The 15,986-nt window shown below is 45.6% G+C and overlaps 3 protein-coding genes across 5 annotated transcripts; 2 read left to right on the top strand and 1 right to left on the bottom strand.

Annotated features, from left to right (window-relative positions):
- Window positions 1-319: 319 nt before the first annotated feature.
- Window positions 320-6,879, bottom strand: zc3h10 (zinc finger CCCH-type containing 10). 2 transcript variants are annotated; one of them, XM_069708676.1, is made up of 3 exons: window positions 6,796-6,879; window positions 4,649-5,854; window positions 320-1,281 (listed from the first exon to the last, which is right to left on the bottom strand). In XM_069708676.1, the coding sequence occupies exons 2-3, from the start codon at window positions 5,789-5,791 to the stop codon at window positions 769-771; spliced, it is 1,656 nt and encodes a 551-aa protein (XP_069564777.1). In that variant the 5' UTR covers window positions 5,792-5,854; window positions 6,796-6,879; the 3' UTR covers window positions 320-768. The 2 variants fall into 2 exon arrangements, with proteins under 2 accessions (XP_069564777.1, XP_069564768.1); XM_069708667.1 differs by lacking the exon at window positions 6,796-6,879 and adding an exon at window positions 6,342-6,504.
- A 46-nt stretch (window positions 6,880-6,925) lies between these two features.
- Window positions 6,926-8,079, top strand: LOC138626816 (dnaJ homolog subfamily B member 9). Of its 2 annotated transcripts, XM_069708748.1 has the most exons (3): window positions 6,926-7,163; window positions 7,334-7,747; window positions 7,998-8,079. In XM_069708748.1, exons 1-2 carry the CDS (start codon window positions 6,926-6,928, stop codon window positions 7,723-7,725), a joined length of 630 nt encoding a protein of 209 aa, XP_069564849.1. In that variant the 3' UTR covers window positions 7,726-7,747; window positions 7,998-8,079. The 2 variants fall into 2 exon arrangements, with proteins under 2 accessions (XP_069564849.1, XP_069564840.1); XM_069708739.1 differs by lacking the exon at window positions 7,998-8,079 and having other exon boundaries at window positions 7,334-7,765.
- A 14-nt stretch (window positions 8,080-8,093) lies between these two features.
- Window positions 8,094-15,775, top strand: LOC138626796 (sorting nexin-6). Its single transcript, XM_069708712.1, has 14 exons — window positions 8,094-8,175; window positions 8,329-8,439; window positions 8,575-8,682; window positions 9,327-9,387; window positions 9,511-9,635; window positions 10,729-10,812; window positions 10,897-10,971; window positions 11,071-11,101; window positions 11,219-11,306; window positions 11,831-11,870; window positions 11,953-12,039; window positions 12,183-12,272; window positions 12,453-12,518; window positions 12,633-15,775. The coding sequence occupies exons 1-14, from the start codon at window positions 8,170-8,172 to the stop codon at window positions 12,768-12,770; spliced, it is 1,110 nt and encodes a 369-aa protein (XP_069564813.1). The 5' UTR covers window positions 8,094-8,169; the 3' UTR covers window positions 12,771-15,775.
- Window positions 15,776-15,986: the final 211 nt, after the last annotated feature.

Below are 15,986 nucleotides of genomic sequence, written 5' to 3'. Positions count from 1 at the left end.
CATTCTCCAAAGTCCCCTTATCTGGACTGAGCGCGCAGGCCGCGGCCATAATGATTCCCACTGCTTACCGTAAACAGCACCGACTGTTCCAGGTGTTTAAAGAGCCTCACGGATATGAGGCTCCTGGAGAAACAGATTAGTCTCCAGTTTACACAGTGGGGCTCCTCCCAGACAACCACAGCAGGAGGATGAGCGTGTTTGTCCAGTCGTGACTTACAGCAGGCATCTCCACTAATGTCAGCTGTGGATAGAAAAGTGGTTAACAGAGAGACACGCCCGTAAATGAACAGACAGATATCATAAGTAAGATTCACTGCTAAGTGGTTGTTATTGGGTTTTTTTTTAATGTGCAAAGTACCAAAGTTAATTTACATCAGAGAAAATCCACAAAAACAGAAACACAAACTGCTTCCGATGTCTTCGTGTCCTCCACGTGGAGGGTTCAAACACTATGGATGACTTGAGTTTAGTTCGCTGCCATTTCTTTTAGGTGCACAGACCTCTTGTCAGAGTTCAAAAGTCAGTCAGGCTGCAGGAAAAAAAAAAACATCTTTTAAATGTTGCACAGGACACAAGCGGTGCCAATTTAAAAGGACGGATTAGCATCTCTACTGCCCTCTGGTGGAGAAATAAGTGTCTGCATCTCACGGCTGTCACTGTTCCGTCACCAGTTTGAGTCTCATACACATAAAAGGAGTCCATCTATGTTAAAAATCCCCGTTAAGGATGCTACAGTCCGACTCGCGGGTACCTGAGTCCTGCACCGGCTCAGTGAGGCAGAGTCGTGATCCTCATGCTTTGACTCGCAATCGGGTACGACATCATCGGGGTGGTGGCGTGACTCATGGTGATGCCCGGCATAGGCTGCGTCATGGACACGGCCACGGGTGCCACAGACACGGCCACCGGCGCCATAGACACAGGGGGCGCCAGTCCCTGGGCGATGGTCTGCACGAGCGCCGCCGAGAGGGGGGTTATCTCGGGGTTGAGGTGCGGCGGAGGAGCCGTGGGCTGGGCTGCGTTAGTCGGGGGCGCGCTGGGGGCTCCGCTGGAAGCTACCAGGTCCTGCTGGATGACGGCCCGAGGCTGCAGTCCGGCGCTGCTCAGGGTGGTGTGGGTCTGGGCGATGCTGTGATTGTAGGAGCTCACGGCGCCCACAGGGGGCGCCATACTCTGCTCAGCGGGTGCAGGGGTGGAGGACAGCGTCATGACCTTGGCCTGATTGCGGAACTGAGCGTTCTGCTCCAGGAGGACCTCATTTGTGGCCATGAGATTTGAAACCTGAGGAGCACAGAAGAAAAATAAATTCATAACAGATACTTCAAGATTAAACACACAAAAAAAAACGTACACCAACAGACATAGTTTTGTTTGTTTTAAACATTTTGTATGTCAACCAGTTACAACATGATTTGCAGAGGATCCAGTCCTCCGCTAGTCTTCCCACAGTGTCTTTGTATTTTAATATTACAGAATAACTTAATATATTCCTTTTTCAACAATGAAGATGGCGCCGCGGATGGCAGCCTCAGTACTTCGCTCTCTCCTACTTTTCATGTTTTTGTTAATTTGGGTTGTTTTCTGCTCTCTTTCTCTGGTCACATCCACCAGGGAGGAACTCTTAAAACGCTTTCTCCAGTTTTCACCGGACCAGAACGTTTTTCTGAGTTCTTGGTCGGAGGAGCAGCAGCTCCCGACAAGATTTCCCGGAGACGCCAGAGGAAGCGCGCTGGAGCGCTCGTTTAACTATTCACTTGGCGAATGTCCTCTCTCTGGCAAACAAGATGGACGAGCTGCTGTTTCTTAACAGTAAAACTCTGGACTTCTACAGATCTGCCGCCCTCTCGGGGAAGACAAGGGGATGCGGAATCTTTTTTACATAAGAGAAAGGTTGATGTACGGATGTCACCGTGTTACAGAAATCATGCAGTCCTCACTTAGAGACCCTGTTTATAAACTGTGAACCGTTTTACTCGCCGCGGTGTTTTGTTTCCGTCCCGCCGGAGGCCTGTGTCCGTGAGGCGCTGCGACACCTGCTGACCAGATGAACAACGTGAAGAAAACCCACGCGGACTCCCTGCTCATTGTTCTGGGGGATTTTAACAAAGCAAACCTCAGACACCAACTTCCCAAATACAGACAGCATGTTACAGTGCATCCGGAAAGTATTCACAGCGCTTCACTTTTTCCACATTTTGTTATGTTACAGCCTTATTCCAAAATGGATTCAATTCATTTTTTCCCTCAAAATTCTACACGCAATACCCCATAATGACAACGTGAAATACATTGTTTTGAAATTTTTGCAAATCTATTAAAAATGAAGAACGAAAAAAATCACATGTACGTCAGTATTCACAGACTTTGCCATTACACTCATAATTGAGCTCAGGTGCATCCTGTTTCCACTGATCATCCTTGAGATGTTTCTACAACTTGATTGGAGTCCACCTGGTAAATTCAGTTGATTGGACATGATTTGGAAAGACACACACCGTCTATATAAGGTCCCACAGTTGACAGTGCATATCAGAGCACAAACCAAGCCATGAAGTCCAAGGAATTGTCTGTAGACCTCTGAGACTGGATTGTATCGAGACACAGATCTGGGGAAGGGTACAGAAAAATGTCTGCAGCATTGAAGGTCCCAATGAGCACAGTGGCCTCCATCATCCATAAATAGAAGAAGTTTGGAACCACCAGGACTCTTCCTAGAGTCGGCCGCCCGGCCAAACTGAGCGATCGGGGGAGAAGGGCCTTAGTCAGGGAGGTGACCAAGAACCCGATGGTCACTCTGACAGAGCTCCAGCGTTGCTCTGTGAAGAGAGGAGAACCTTCCAGAAGGACAACCATCTCTGCAGCACTCCACCAAGCAGGCCTGTATGGTAGAGTGGCCAGACGGAAGCCACTCCTCAGTAAAAGGCTCATGACAGCCCACCTGGAGTTTACCAAAAGGCACCTGAAGGACTGTCAGACCATGAGAAACTAAATTCTCTGGTCTGATGAAACAAAGATTGAACTCTTTGGCCTGAATGCCAAGCGTCATGTCTGGAAGAAACCAGGCACCGCTCATCACCTGGCCAATACCATCTCTACGGTGAAGCATGGTGGTGGCAGCATCATGCTGTGGGGATGTTTTTCAGCAGCAGGAACTGGGACACGAGTCAGGATGGAGGGAAAGATGAATGCAGCAATGTACAGAGACATCCTTGATGAAAACCTTCTCCAGAGCGCTCTGGACCTCAGACTGGGGCGAAGGTTCGTCTTCCAACAGGACAACGACCCGAAGCACACAGCCAAGATAACAAAGGAATGGCTTCGGGACAACTCTGTGAACGTCTTTGAGAGGCCCAGGCAGAGCCCAGACTTGAACCCGATTGAACATCTCTGGAGAGATCTGAAAATGGCTGTGCACCAACACTCCCCATCCAACCTGATGGAGCTTGAGAGGTCCTGCAAAGAAGAACGGGAGAAACTGCCCAAGAATAGGTGCCAAGCTTGTAGCATCATACTCAAAAAGACTTGAGGCTGTAATTGCTGCCAAAGGTGCTTCAACAAAGTATTGAGCAAAGGCTGTGAATATTTATGTACGTGTTATATTTTCGTTCTTTATTTTTAATAGATTTGCAAAAATTGTAAACAAACTATTTTCACTTTGTCATTATGGGATATTGTGTGTAGAATTTTGAGGAAAAAAATGAATTTAATCCATTTTGGAATAAGGCTGTAACATAACAAAATGTGGAAAAAGTGAAGCGCTGTGAATACTTTCCGGATGCACTGTACGTGTCCCACCAGAGACACGAACACCCTGGACCGCTGCTGCAGTCATTAAGGACGCCTTCCGCTCTGTTCCCCGTGCAGTCCTGGACTCTCTGATCTCTGTCTGACGCATCTCATCCAGAATTACAGGCAGAAATTAAAATCATCTAAGCCTGTGGTCAAGACGGTGAGGAGATGGAGTCAAAGCTGGAACTCCAGGCTGTTTCGACTGCACTGATTGGAGCGTTTTAGAGGCTGCAGCTACAAACCTGCATGAACTCCTCGACACTGTGACATCATACATCGGTTTTTGTGAGGACGTGTGTGTGCCGACCAAAACTTTCTGCACATACAACAAACCCTGGTTTACAGTCAAACTCAGGCAGCTCCGTCAGGCCAAAGAGGTCTACAGGAGGGGGGAGGAGGCCTACAGGAGGAGGGAGGAGGTCTACAGGAGGAGGGAAGAGGTCTACAGGAGGAGAATCTGTCAAATGTGGCACAACAGAGTTGGTTGTTGCTAAAATTGTCCAAAGAAGAAACAACTTAACAGTTAGTGATGTTTTTCTGATGATGTCAAAAGTTTGTTTACATCAGCAAAGTCTTAAAAAAAACCAGCAGTTTTGAGGCATTTTAAAAGAAAAAAATATGATGGATTGGCAAAGAAATGTTTTTTTGCATCTGGTATGAGCTGCTTAAAGACAAATCAAGTGAATATAAACAGCAATTATGTGTTTACGTAAACGTTACGCAAGAAAATCCTGCAAATCAACCGAGTAAATCTGAACAAAATTATAGTTTGTGATAAAGTCTTTGCGCCGTGCTGAATGTAAACATCTTTCAATCAATTCAACATGACAACCGGTCATAAGGTGCTTCTTATTCTAACCTGCTTCTTCAACTCCTCCACTCTCTTCCTCAGCAGGGAGTTCTCCTCCTCCAGGAACCTGTACTCCAGCGGACGAGGCGGCAGGGTGGCCTGAACCCCCAACTCGTAGTGGCAGCCCACGCTGCCGTCCGCCAGCCGCAGCCCCTCCAGCCGCCGCCTCTTCAGCTGCAGCGCCGTGTGGTCCATCGAGGCCTCCAGCGACCCGGCGTCGAAGAAGCCGCTCTCCAGCAGCGGGTCGTACACCGAGCACGTGCTCCGGTCGTAACGTCGCTGTCCCGAAGAGCTGATGGACAGACAGCCGCTCATGCCGCCGCCCCCGACTCCCCCGACTCCCGAGAGACCCGGATCTCTGCAACCGCCCAAGCTGGGGCAGCCCGTCCCCATCATATTACTTCCCCCGCCACCTCCCACAAGTCCTTGCATTCCTCCACACGCACCCACTCCCACGCCGCCGATCCCCCCCCCTGCATTCACCATCCCAGTGGCACCGGGCCCCATCACACCACCCACACCCACCCTGGAAGGTTCGTACTCGTAGTCCTTTTTGACGTGGCGAAATTTACACTTGTTGCCCCTCTGGCACTCCCCCTTCAGGAAGTCTCTGCAGATGGGAACCTCCCCTCGGCTGTGGGGGAGGTCCATGGGGGACAGGCCCATGCGTGCCGCCACTTTCCCTCTCAGTCTGAGGGGCAACTCTCCCGTTTTCTTGTAGTAGTCCTCGTCCTCTTTGGATCCGTGGACGAAGCGGCAGTTGGAGCGCATGCACTCCTTGTTCTGGTGGTCGTGACAGAAGATGAACTCGTTCTTTTGCACCCCCAGGTCGGGCACCTCGTTGACGTCGGGGTGTCTGAAACGGCAGCGTTTCCCTCTCTTGCAGACGTTGCGTATGAAGTCCCTGCAGACGCCGTCTAGCGCCGGTCCCGCACCTTGTCCCCCGCCTCCGCCGTTCCCGCAGCCGTTCCCGAGCGCTCCTCCTCCACCCATGCCTCCAGAGCCGGACACGTTCCCTCCGACGCTTCCTCCCGAGCCTCCTCTGCCCTCCGCCGAGCCCCCTGCCAAACCAGACCCGGGTCCGCCTTCCTCACCCAGACCAGCACCGCTCCCACCACCACCTGATAGGTAGGAACTGTCCCGGTCAGGCATGGCGCTCGGCCCCGCTCGAGGAGAAAATAGCACTCATGGGTGTGAGGAGGTGGCTGACGTGACCTGGCAAACATTCACACACAAAAGGTCGACAAGTCAGGAATGGATTTCTTTCCTTGAAGAAATACAATCTGCTGTTCAGCCATCTGATTAGATGTCAGCTTTAAAAGAAGAACATGTATGTTGATGTGAAAGATGGTGGAGGATGAGGGATGGAGAGAGAGAGAGGAGGAGGAGGAGGAGCATCAGGTAAACTGCATCAGGTGAGGGCAGAGATATTCACACGTGACAGAAGCTTGTCAACAACAAGCAGCACCGGTTGTTGTTGCCACTAGAGGATGAGCCTCAGCCAGTGCTTTGGTAAAACAACACAAAATAACAACCTCCAGTAGACAAAGCGCACTCTGTCGCATCATATTCCTGACGGAAAAGAGCCTAAATCGGTGCAACGAGCTCGTCGTCTTCACTGAAGAGATCAAAACTCGCGAAGATAAAAACAATATTTAAAAAAAAAAAGAAGCTAACTAGCTAAATGCTAACGTTAGCTTACCAAAGTGAACCCAGGAGCAAAATGCAGAGAACAACCCGGTGACTCTCAGACAGAAACACCGAGTCACGGAGATGTCTACAGAAACGTCTGTAAACAACAACAGTCGGGTTTGTGTTGTATTTGGCGGTTTCCCAAGGCCCCGGTGCTGTTTACCACTGCTCTTGGTGCATCTTTCATAACCAACGAAGAAGAAGAAGAAGCGTCTTCCTCTCCGCTCGCTCGGGAGTTTCTGCCCCCCAGCGGCGGAAACGGCGAACCGCATCCGAGTACATCTGCAGTTTGTTCGCCTTTTTTAAACCAGGAAATCACTTATACACGGCATAAAAGTGGATTTATAGACTAGCAGCAGCAATGGACGAGGTTACCTTCACTTTGATGCTCATTTACCACGATGTTTGCACGTATTTGGGCTGATTAAAGCTAAAATTTAAAAAAAAAGTATAATTATGTGTACCTCGGGATTAAGCAGAAGCCTCGCTGACGTGTAAAGCAAACAGATGTGTGGAGATGCGCTGTCAAACTCGCACGGTTGCTGCACTTCCAGATAACCTTGCTTTGTTTTGAGCTCCCCATCCGGGCTCGGCATGGCCGCGCAAGGTGCTCCCCGCTGGACGCAAACCTGCGTGGTCCTGCTGCTGTGCCTCCCCGCAGCCCTGCCCGCCGCCCCGCAGCCTCTCGGAGATTACTACGACACCCTTCAGGTTGAGCCAACAGCGACGGGCGGACAGATTAAAAAGGCTTTCCGCAAACTGGCCGCGAAGCAGCACCCAGATAAGAACAAGAGCGCCGACGCAGAGAAGACGTTCAGGGAGATTGCTGAAGGTAAACAAAGTCCGCAAATTAGTATTATTATTATTATTTTATTATTATTTTTGTCTATACTGTTGATGAAATTTAAACTAGGGAAATTAATTCTAACACCTTTAAAAGAGGTGATTTCTTTATTGGCAGGACTTTAAAAAACAAAAAAAAGTATTTAAATTTCTCCCCAGCCTACACGGTGCTCTCCAACCAGGAGAAAAGGAGGCTGTACGACAGCGTGGGCCACAAAGCTTTCCTGAACAATGAGGCCTCTGCTGAGACCGAGGACGACACAAACTTCCATTTCTCCCACTTCTTCCACGATTTTGACGACAGTCCCTTTGTGAAGGAGCAACACGTTTACTGGAGCTTCCAGGAGGAACACGAGGAAGAGGAACATTACTGTTTTGAGGAGCAACACTTTCACTGGAGCTTCCAGGAGGAAGAAGAGGAAGAGGAACATTACTGTTTTGAGGAGCAACACTTTCACTGGAGCTTCCAGGAGGAAGAAGAGGAACTGCAATGTTTTGAGGAGCCAAACTTCAGCTTCCACTTTGGGGATGTAGATGGAAATGAGATATGAACTGTTGTGTTTTCTTGTGTTGGTAATAAAGTCTGTATTTTTGTATTCAGTATGAAGATATAAACTCAAACAGACCTTTGGAAAACTGTGTCTCCTTCTTTTATGAGATAACTTGTAAATTCAGAGGCGGACAACTGATTGGACCGTTATGGACACTTTTTCCTGTGTGGGTGTGTCGAAGGTCCTGAGTTACTCACTAAACATCGTTTACTCATCTATTTCCCTGCGCCAGCACTTTACATTTGGCACCGTTTTACTCCCTTTCCTCCCAGGGACCATTGTGCACTTTGACCCAGAGGATATCCTGTGCAGTCTCAGCAGTTGCAGCTTGAGAGCAGACCAAAGAAGATCTTCACAGCTTTTTGTTTGCACCTTTGTTGAGATTTAAACATTCGACAAAGCAGGAAAAGGACAGACTGGGAGCATTAATTTGAAAGCAAGAAAATGATGGTGAGTAAAACAATTTTTTGGAAACCTCTGAGTGTCATGTGACTCCATGAAAACAGTGCAGGCAGTGTTTAACTCCCTTTTAAATGTTAGTTTGCATGTGTATTTAATCTCAGCTTGTTTTGACATCACTGACAGACACATTTTGAATTACAGGAAGAGGTAAAAGAAGTGACGTCTTTTCTGAGCATTCACGGTCAAAACATCAAAGTTTCTGAGGTGATGCAAGACGGGGACGCGCTTACTTTTCTGATTGTTTCTCAAAAGGTGAGAAAATGATTCTGCTGGTAAATCAGGATGAATGCAGCAAATACTATGAAAGGACAGATGAGTTAAAAAAAAAAAAAAAAGTATGATTATGAAAAGCATTTTTGTGATTCTGATGAGCTGTTTCTGTCGCAGCTGTCTGGGACAGGCGAGTACCACGTGGGTCGGACCTGGGATGATTTTGAATGGCTGCAGCAGCACCTGTTCTCTCGGGAGGATGTGCCCGGGATACAGGGAGTCATAGTCAGTATTTATTTCATCAACTTGTAGCCTGGGAGTGTTGTCCTGTTGATAACAAGTCAAGAGGGTCAATAATAGAATATTTTGGTTGCTTATTTATTGAAGCAACGAACCAAAATGGGGATTCTGTTGACAACCTTCTGTTTAAGGTTTGTGTGCCATTTTATCTGTAAGTTAAAGTGCTCAGAAGCTTTATCAGTGATAACATGAAACTTTTTAAACAATATATATTTAATTTTTAAACACTGAGTTTGGCATTTGTTAATGCAAAATAGAAAATATGCAACTTCTATCCACGTTATGAGGAGCATTTAGTTTCTTCTTCCTGCCTTTCCTTCCTTACGTCCTTCTTTTCTTTGTAATCAGGAAGCTGGTTTTAGTGCCACAGTCCTGTAGAAGCTTGGTAAAAAAAAAAAAAAAGGCTACTTCCTGATATACAGTATGTGCGTGTGGTGGTTGGGAGGAGGGGGGGTTGTGATGCAGTGCACAACCAGACGTTGTGTAATATCTCATACTGAGCATATAATGTGCATATGTGTCATGTAAGTACTGAATAACATCAACCGCTCCCAACATCTTCCAAAAAAAATATTAACATCTGTTTTGAAAATTTATAGAATAAAGATCTACTTTTTGTCTATTTCAAGTTTCCACCTCTTCCTGCAAAGGCTCCAGTGAATGCATCTGCCAAGGTGATGAAACAGCTGGGTGAGTACATTTTAAAAATAAGAATAAAAATGAACATTTCAAAATAAAATCAGCGAAATAACACGATTGTGTTTTATGTGATCTGAAGTGTTTACATGTAAAATGCTGCCGGTGTCCCTGCAGGTTTCCTCGCTTTAGAAGACTGGCGGCCGTACTGTAAAGCTTTGGAAACTTTCCTCCGGCAGGTCGCTGCACACAGCATACTCAGCAAAAACAAAGCCGTGGAGGGCTTCCTGACTAGCTCCGAGGTAAGTGGAGTCAAACAGATTTCTATTTTTTTTATCCAGCCTCAGTAAAAAAAAAAAAAAAAAAGAAGAAGTTTATGTTACAACAGGCTGTAATGTGAATTTTTTTTATGAGACAGATAATAAACAGTTAAAGTTTTACCATCAGAAGACAGATGTTCATGTGACCAACACAGTAACATCCAAATATGTGGATCATTCATGTATTTGGTGCATAAAATATAATATATAAGCTGGTCAACAGTATCTAGAGCGTTATATACAAAACAATGGTAAATTTAGATGGTTTTTGTCAACTTGTAATCTGTAAGTTGCAGACCAGGAAGCCACATTTGTGTTTCCCCTCATTGGGACCTTTTCTGGTGTAAACACTGACTTTGTTCGAGCCAAAACCCAGTTCTAATGAGGGGAACTGGGTTTTCCGAGGTTCTGGTTAAGGTCAGCGTTACGGGGTGATTTGAGCAAACGAGAAATGTTTCAGTTTACACGCAGATAAAAGACTCTGTGTATCATTTCAGCTTTGTAACATAAAATCGTTGTAAACACAGGTGTTACATACAGTTTAAAAGACCTAAACTCTCCTGACATCCTCACATCTAAGTTCATACAACATCCCGAGTGTCATGTTAATGGCACCTACCAGGAAGCTGTATAACTCCGCCCTTTTGGCCTGCAGAGCCTGTTTTCCCCTCCAAACCACCAGAACAAAGAGAAGCTCTATCCTAATGTTTTGCTACCTTGAAGAGGTTGGAAATGTAAAGTTAGTGGATGCATCCACTAACTTTACATTTCCATCCATCCATCCAAATCATCAATTCATCCAAACATCAGTCTGTCAGTCCTGAATTGGAACAAATAAATTGTCGTTTAAATGTGCACACCACGTCAGATGTTCAGTGAACCAACACCACCTTCACTCTAGTTTAATCAACAGGTATCCATGTATGCAGATGCACACGCACGCACGCACTCACTCACACTCACACACACACACACACACACACACAGACACTGCCTCTTCACTACATTTAAACCAGAGGTTTTCCATGTTTATTATAGTCGTTTAATCAAATCTTATCTATGTTCTTGTGTTCAGCCTACAGGCAGACAGAAAGCAAGGAAAAACATTTTCAACCGTCTGAGTCAAGCTGTGGACGGGATGAGGAAAGAAGGCCATAAGGTACGAAGCTGACTGGCAAAGACAGGATTTGTTTATTTGAAAAAGTGGGATTTGAACGCTGTATTGATTGTAATCTGTCCGCAGGATGTGGACGAGTTCTTCCAAACTGAACGGGATCACAACCTCATCCTGACCGGCTGCACCAAGACTGCAGCCGAGGTGACTCTTTGTTGTTTGTCTGTTTTATTTGTCCTCCTCCCTGACTTCTTCTCACACACACTCAGACAATAGTTTTATTCATTTGACTTTTTCCTGCAGAAATTCCTGGATGTGGTTTTAACCGAGCAAAGTGAGAAATCTGCTACTTTCTCTGAGTAAACTTTCATTAAAGTTTGAAAACACAGACATCCATCACAGTACTAATGCTATCTGCCTTAAGTCCGGTGTTACATATGTGTGTTTGCAGAAATAGCCGTTGCTTATGGGCACTTCGCAGCTTCTCTGCATCTCTGCGTGGAAGCAGGCGAGGATCCCAACAAACAGGCTTTCTCCAGGTGACAACATCACTGAACACAGACCGACGTCACATGTATTTAAAGGCTGAGTCTGTGATCCTGGTGAAAGATGCTCGATTTGTTAACACCCCCCTTCATGCTCTTTCAGAAGGCTCCGCCCTCTAAATTCATAGATGCTGGTTGCCAAGGCAACGACACTAACAACTAGACGTTCCAGCCTTTCTACGGCAAGAAAACTGATGTCATAACTTAAGCAAAACAAACAATATAATAAAAAAAAATTAAAAAAAAAAAAAAATCGTCAAACGAACAACACGTAAGCTCACAAACACAGCATCCAGAACAATTCAAAACGAGTTGCCTTAAGAGTCTGAGACTTTGTTTGTTTCCCATTTTCGGAGCTGCTGCAGTGATCAAACTGTTTATGTCAGATAGACTGAAGTTGACCAAAAGTATTGGATCAGAATCTCTGACTCCACCTTTAATGCCTCTGAACATTTCATACAATTTACAATAAATCATCATAATAAAAATGTACACAAATTGACATTTCTTTCTTTCAGGGTTTGTGTGAAATTATCAGAAGTCTTTGACTCTATGAAGGTAACCCGCTCATCCTTTTTAATAGAAACATACACAGCAGTGCACCGGTGCCTCGGCGAATAATGTGTTTGTGTGTGGGCAGAAAAATATGGCGAGTGTTGCAGAGAACAACGTGAGCACTCTCGGACTCGGCCTGGACTTGGAGTCACGTTACCAGGAGGCGGAGAAGGTGTGTTTTCTAGTTCAGTTCTTTTTAGGACACATTTCAGCTTCATATTATGTAAGTTTTATCCTGATTGAATCCTCTGTGGAAATCAGACACGTGAAGCTGAAACCTGTGACTAATATCTACACTTATTCTGTCCAATAAAGGAGATGCTCTTCAGGAGAATCTGCAAACTAGTGGAGGTGGAGAACGCCAGAAGGAACGCAGAGAAGGCCAAACCTGTGAAGAAGACTGCTGTGAGTCTGAACCTGCTCATTACATTAGCACAGATGTCAATTCTCCCTTGTGTCCAGGAGGTGGCAGCAACACTCCTCTGATTTAATACTGTAGAGCACAAAGAGGAGTGGTGAGGAGAAGACATTAGACTCTGGTATATTCTGTATATAATGGTGATGACATGTTCTCATCTTCATCAGATGGAAGAGGTGAAGAAAGCTGCAGAGACTGAGTTTGAACACATCAGCGAGGTGGCGAAACTGGAGGTGAAACATCGAGTATAAAATTGGATTTCCCACAGAATTAATTCCAGCGTCCTGTTTGTGTAACGTGCACACACAGCCGTGTACATATTAACGTTAATGTGTGGTGTTTCTCAGATCGCCCGGTTTGAGGGAGCCCGTGTGGAAATGCTGCAACGGGCTCTGGTTCAGTGGTGTGAAAAGCAACTTCTTACGGCCAAAGAAAGCGCTGACCGCTTCAACCAGCACCTGCAGGTCTTCAGAGGGATGGCCTAGTGACCTCACTGCCCCCCCCCCCCACCTCCTCCTCCGTACCGTGTGTCTAAACATAGCACGGGATAACCCCAACGTGTCCTTCACCCTGCTGTGCTGCGGTCTGATGCTTCACTGGGTTCAGTTACAGTAAATAAAGAAGCAAAAGAGAAAAAGTGAAACCATCAGGATGCTCAAACACACCAAGCCGGTATCACGGCAAAACGTGAAATAGTCATGCTTTGGCCTGTCTAGGCATGACAGTTACACGATTTCATCTAGTGGAAAAAATTGTAACCTACTGCATGTGTAGAGGCGTGTGATTTATAGGAAAATGAACCGTAAAGCTAAAACACGTGGTTGAGGTCACTAAATAAGCACATGGTTGAGGTTTGGATACAAAAAACAACTCAACAAAATCATTGTTACCTCCTGGGTTCAAACCTCACAGTCCTGCATGTGACTAATGCCATCAAGCCCCCCACTTCTACCTACTAATACTGCCAAAAAATGTCCTTTGCGGGACCTTAGTCACACATGATCCTGTGTGTAAGTCTCACGCTTTCAAAACGTGGAACTGTCACGCCTATCCAAACTTCAACCATGTTGTTTTTTAGTAACCCCAACCACGTGTTTTAGCTATAAGTTTAATTTTTCTTGTAAATGTCATGGCTCTACACATGTATGTTACATTACAATACAGAGAAATGTGTAACTGTCACACCTAGACAGGCCAAAGCGTGTCTATTTCACACTTTGCCGTGATACTGGGTTGCACACACATACAAACACACCTCAATCCTAAATGTAAGTCTCAACCCCTAGCACTGTGTGGGGTCCAGCATTATGGTCCTCAAAAGGTTTTTGGACCCTGCAAACATAGTGGGCTACCAGTTTTGGATCCCACGAATATATATAAAAAAGGCCACACTCACACACACACACACACACACACACACACACACACACACACCGCCTTCCTCAGTCACACTCATTCCTATAAAACCCCGGAAAAAGTAATTATTTTGAGATCCAGCAACGGGCTTTGTCATCTCATAAGGCCTGTTGTGTGTCGTGTGTTGTGTGTTGTGTGTTTGTGTGTGAGACTGTACTCGTATATGTTCTATAACACACAACTACATTTGTGCTGAGAGCGTATTGTGCTCGCTCTCCAGCCACCACATCAGCCGGGGGTCACACAAAATAAAGTGTGATGAATTGATTCCCAAAGTACCTGCTTGCTTTTGTGTGTGTTTCTCACTCCTAGATCATTAATCAGTTGCTTTGACTGCTCCTGCAAGGACGTGGCAGCAAGGACGCGCCACGCTGCCTTTTTTCTGTTTGCCTTTAGAAACTATTCTCTGCTCTGTGAATGTCTGTTGATGATCTCTCTTACAATCATTTCCCACATGATTGTGTGAAACCTTCAGGGAGGACGGGCATGAAACTATGATACACTTAACTAAAAAACTTCTGCTGATGAAGCTCAATGTCGTCCTCCCCTTCTTGTCCCCGGCGGACCGCAGGTTCATATCTCAGCGCTGCCGTGTGCTTCATCTCATCCGTTCCAGGCCTGTGATCTCTCTGTTGGGTGAATAATGAGGAGTGGTACCCATTTTGAGGGAATCAGTCAGAGGGAGACACATGACGAGCGGAGAAGAATTTTGTCTGATTTGACAACAGATAAAATACAATCAGTGCTAAGAGTGTGTTTTCAATCTGCACAAACAGGTTGAGTTCAGAGGGGAGTTATTTAGTTTGTCTGTGGTTTGGAAGAAAACCTGTCTCCTCTCAGCATTGGATGGCTCATGCCGTCCTCCCCTCAGGGTACACATTTCCTGGAAGGTCTTGTAACCTGACATCATTTGTACCGTGGATGTGTATCCTCCACCCTCATAACGAGGCCGCAGGCAGCTCACAGTGCTCACAAAATAATAAATGTGTTATTAAGGCGTGGATGATCTCCCCTCGCTCCCTTCAGCTGAGAGGTTTAAGCTCCGCCCACAGTGAGACACAGAGATCAGAGGACAGAAACACAGCAGAGACTCTCACGCTGGGCTGGAAACAAATGTCTGCTCACAAATTAGGTCAACAATATAAATACAATATTTTCAGCTGGACTGTAACACAGGCGGGCGGAGCTATAAAGAGAGTCTGTCACTGAGGGAGTGAGAGATCAAAGTTCGCCTGTGACTTTTCAAATTAAAAGCCCTCCAGTTTCAAACAGGGTCCAGTCATACAGTAGGTTTATACTTATGCTTTCAGGAGGGGCGGGGGGTCCGAATCGAAGGGAAACACTGGATTTTATTAGTTAAATCTGATATTTGAACGATTTATTTGACACTTTTCAAACCAGTTTGTGATTAAGTGACCGGACATAAATGTCAGCAAAATTTATTGGCAATCCATCGAATAATTATTGAGATACTTAAGTTTGGACCAATGTGGCATTCACATGTAAGTTCTTTACATGTTAGCGTCAGAAAAACACGCATGTTAATAATTCTGCAGATCTGACCTGGTTAAAACAGGAACTTTTGGTTTTTATCCCAGGACATACTACAAACTGCACTTCAGCACCTTCCAGTTGTCATACTCTGTATCACATGTCTGTGTTGGCAACATCAATGAAACATCAGATCACCTGCGAGTCACCGTAACGTCAGTCAACTTTTACTCCTGTTTTATGTTGTCGAGTTCGTAATAAAAAGACATTCACTCTCCTTTTAGTGCACACATTTATTGATCATTAAATCCAACATCTTTATCGTGAAGCCTTTGCACTTCATTTTTGAGGGTTATTGGTTGTAATGGGAAACAGTAAATGTTAAATGTGAGAAGTTTATGGGCCATTTTTATGAATTTGTGGTTTCTCTTCTATCTACCTGAGGATTAAAAAAAAAAACCTCAAGCCTGTGAGTTATGGAGGATGTAATGAACCAAATGTATTATACTTTCACTTACTGTAAGTAAGCCAAGTGTATTTTTTTCACAGGTTTTGTATTTTGCAACATTATACTTTGTGTTATTATTCGTTATTTATGATGCTCGCATCCCCGCTGCTTGTCACTGCATTACACAACAGGGGAGCCACATTTCTGTTGCTTTTATTCTACTGCAGCACACACACACACACACACACACACACACACACACACACACACACACACACACACACACACACACACACACACACACACACACACACACACACACACACACACACACACACACACACAC

The sequence above is a fragment of the Brachyistius frenatus genome, unplaced genomic scaffold (genome assembly GCF_029030835.1).
Source record: "Brachyistius frenatus isolate BFR_SWC_R1_liver_20210118 unplaced genomic scaffold, ASM2903083v1 Contig_4, whole genome shotgun sequence".
In the NCBI taxonomy this organism is placed as follows: Eukaryota; Metazoa; Chordata; class Actinopteri; family Embiotocidae; genus Brachyistius; species Brachyistius frenatus.
Note: the sequence above shows the minus strand (reverse complement) of the source record. Positions and strands in the feature narration are given on the sequence as shown.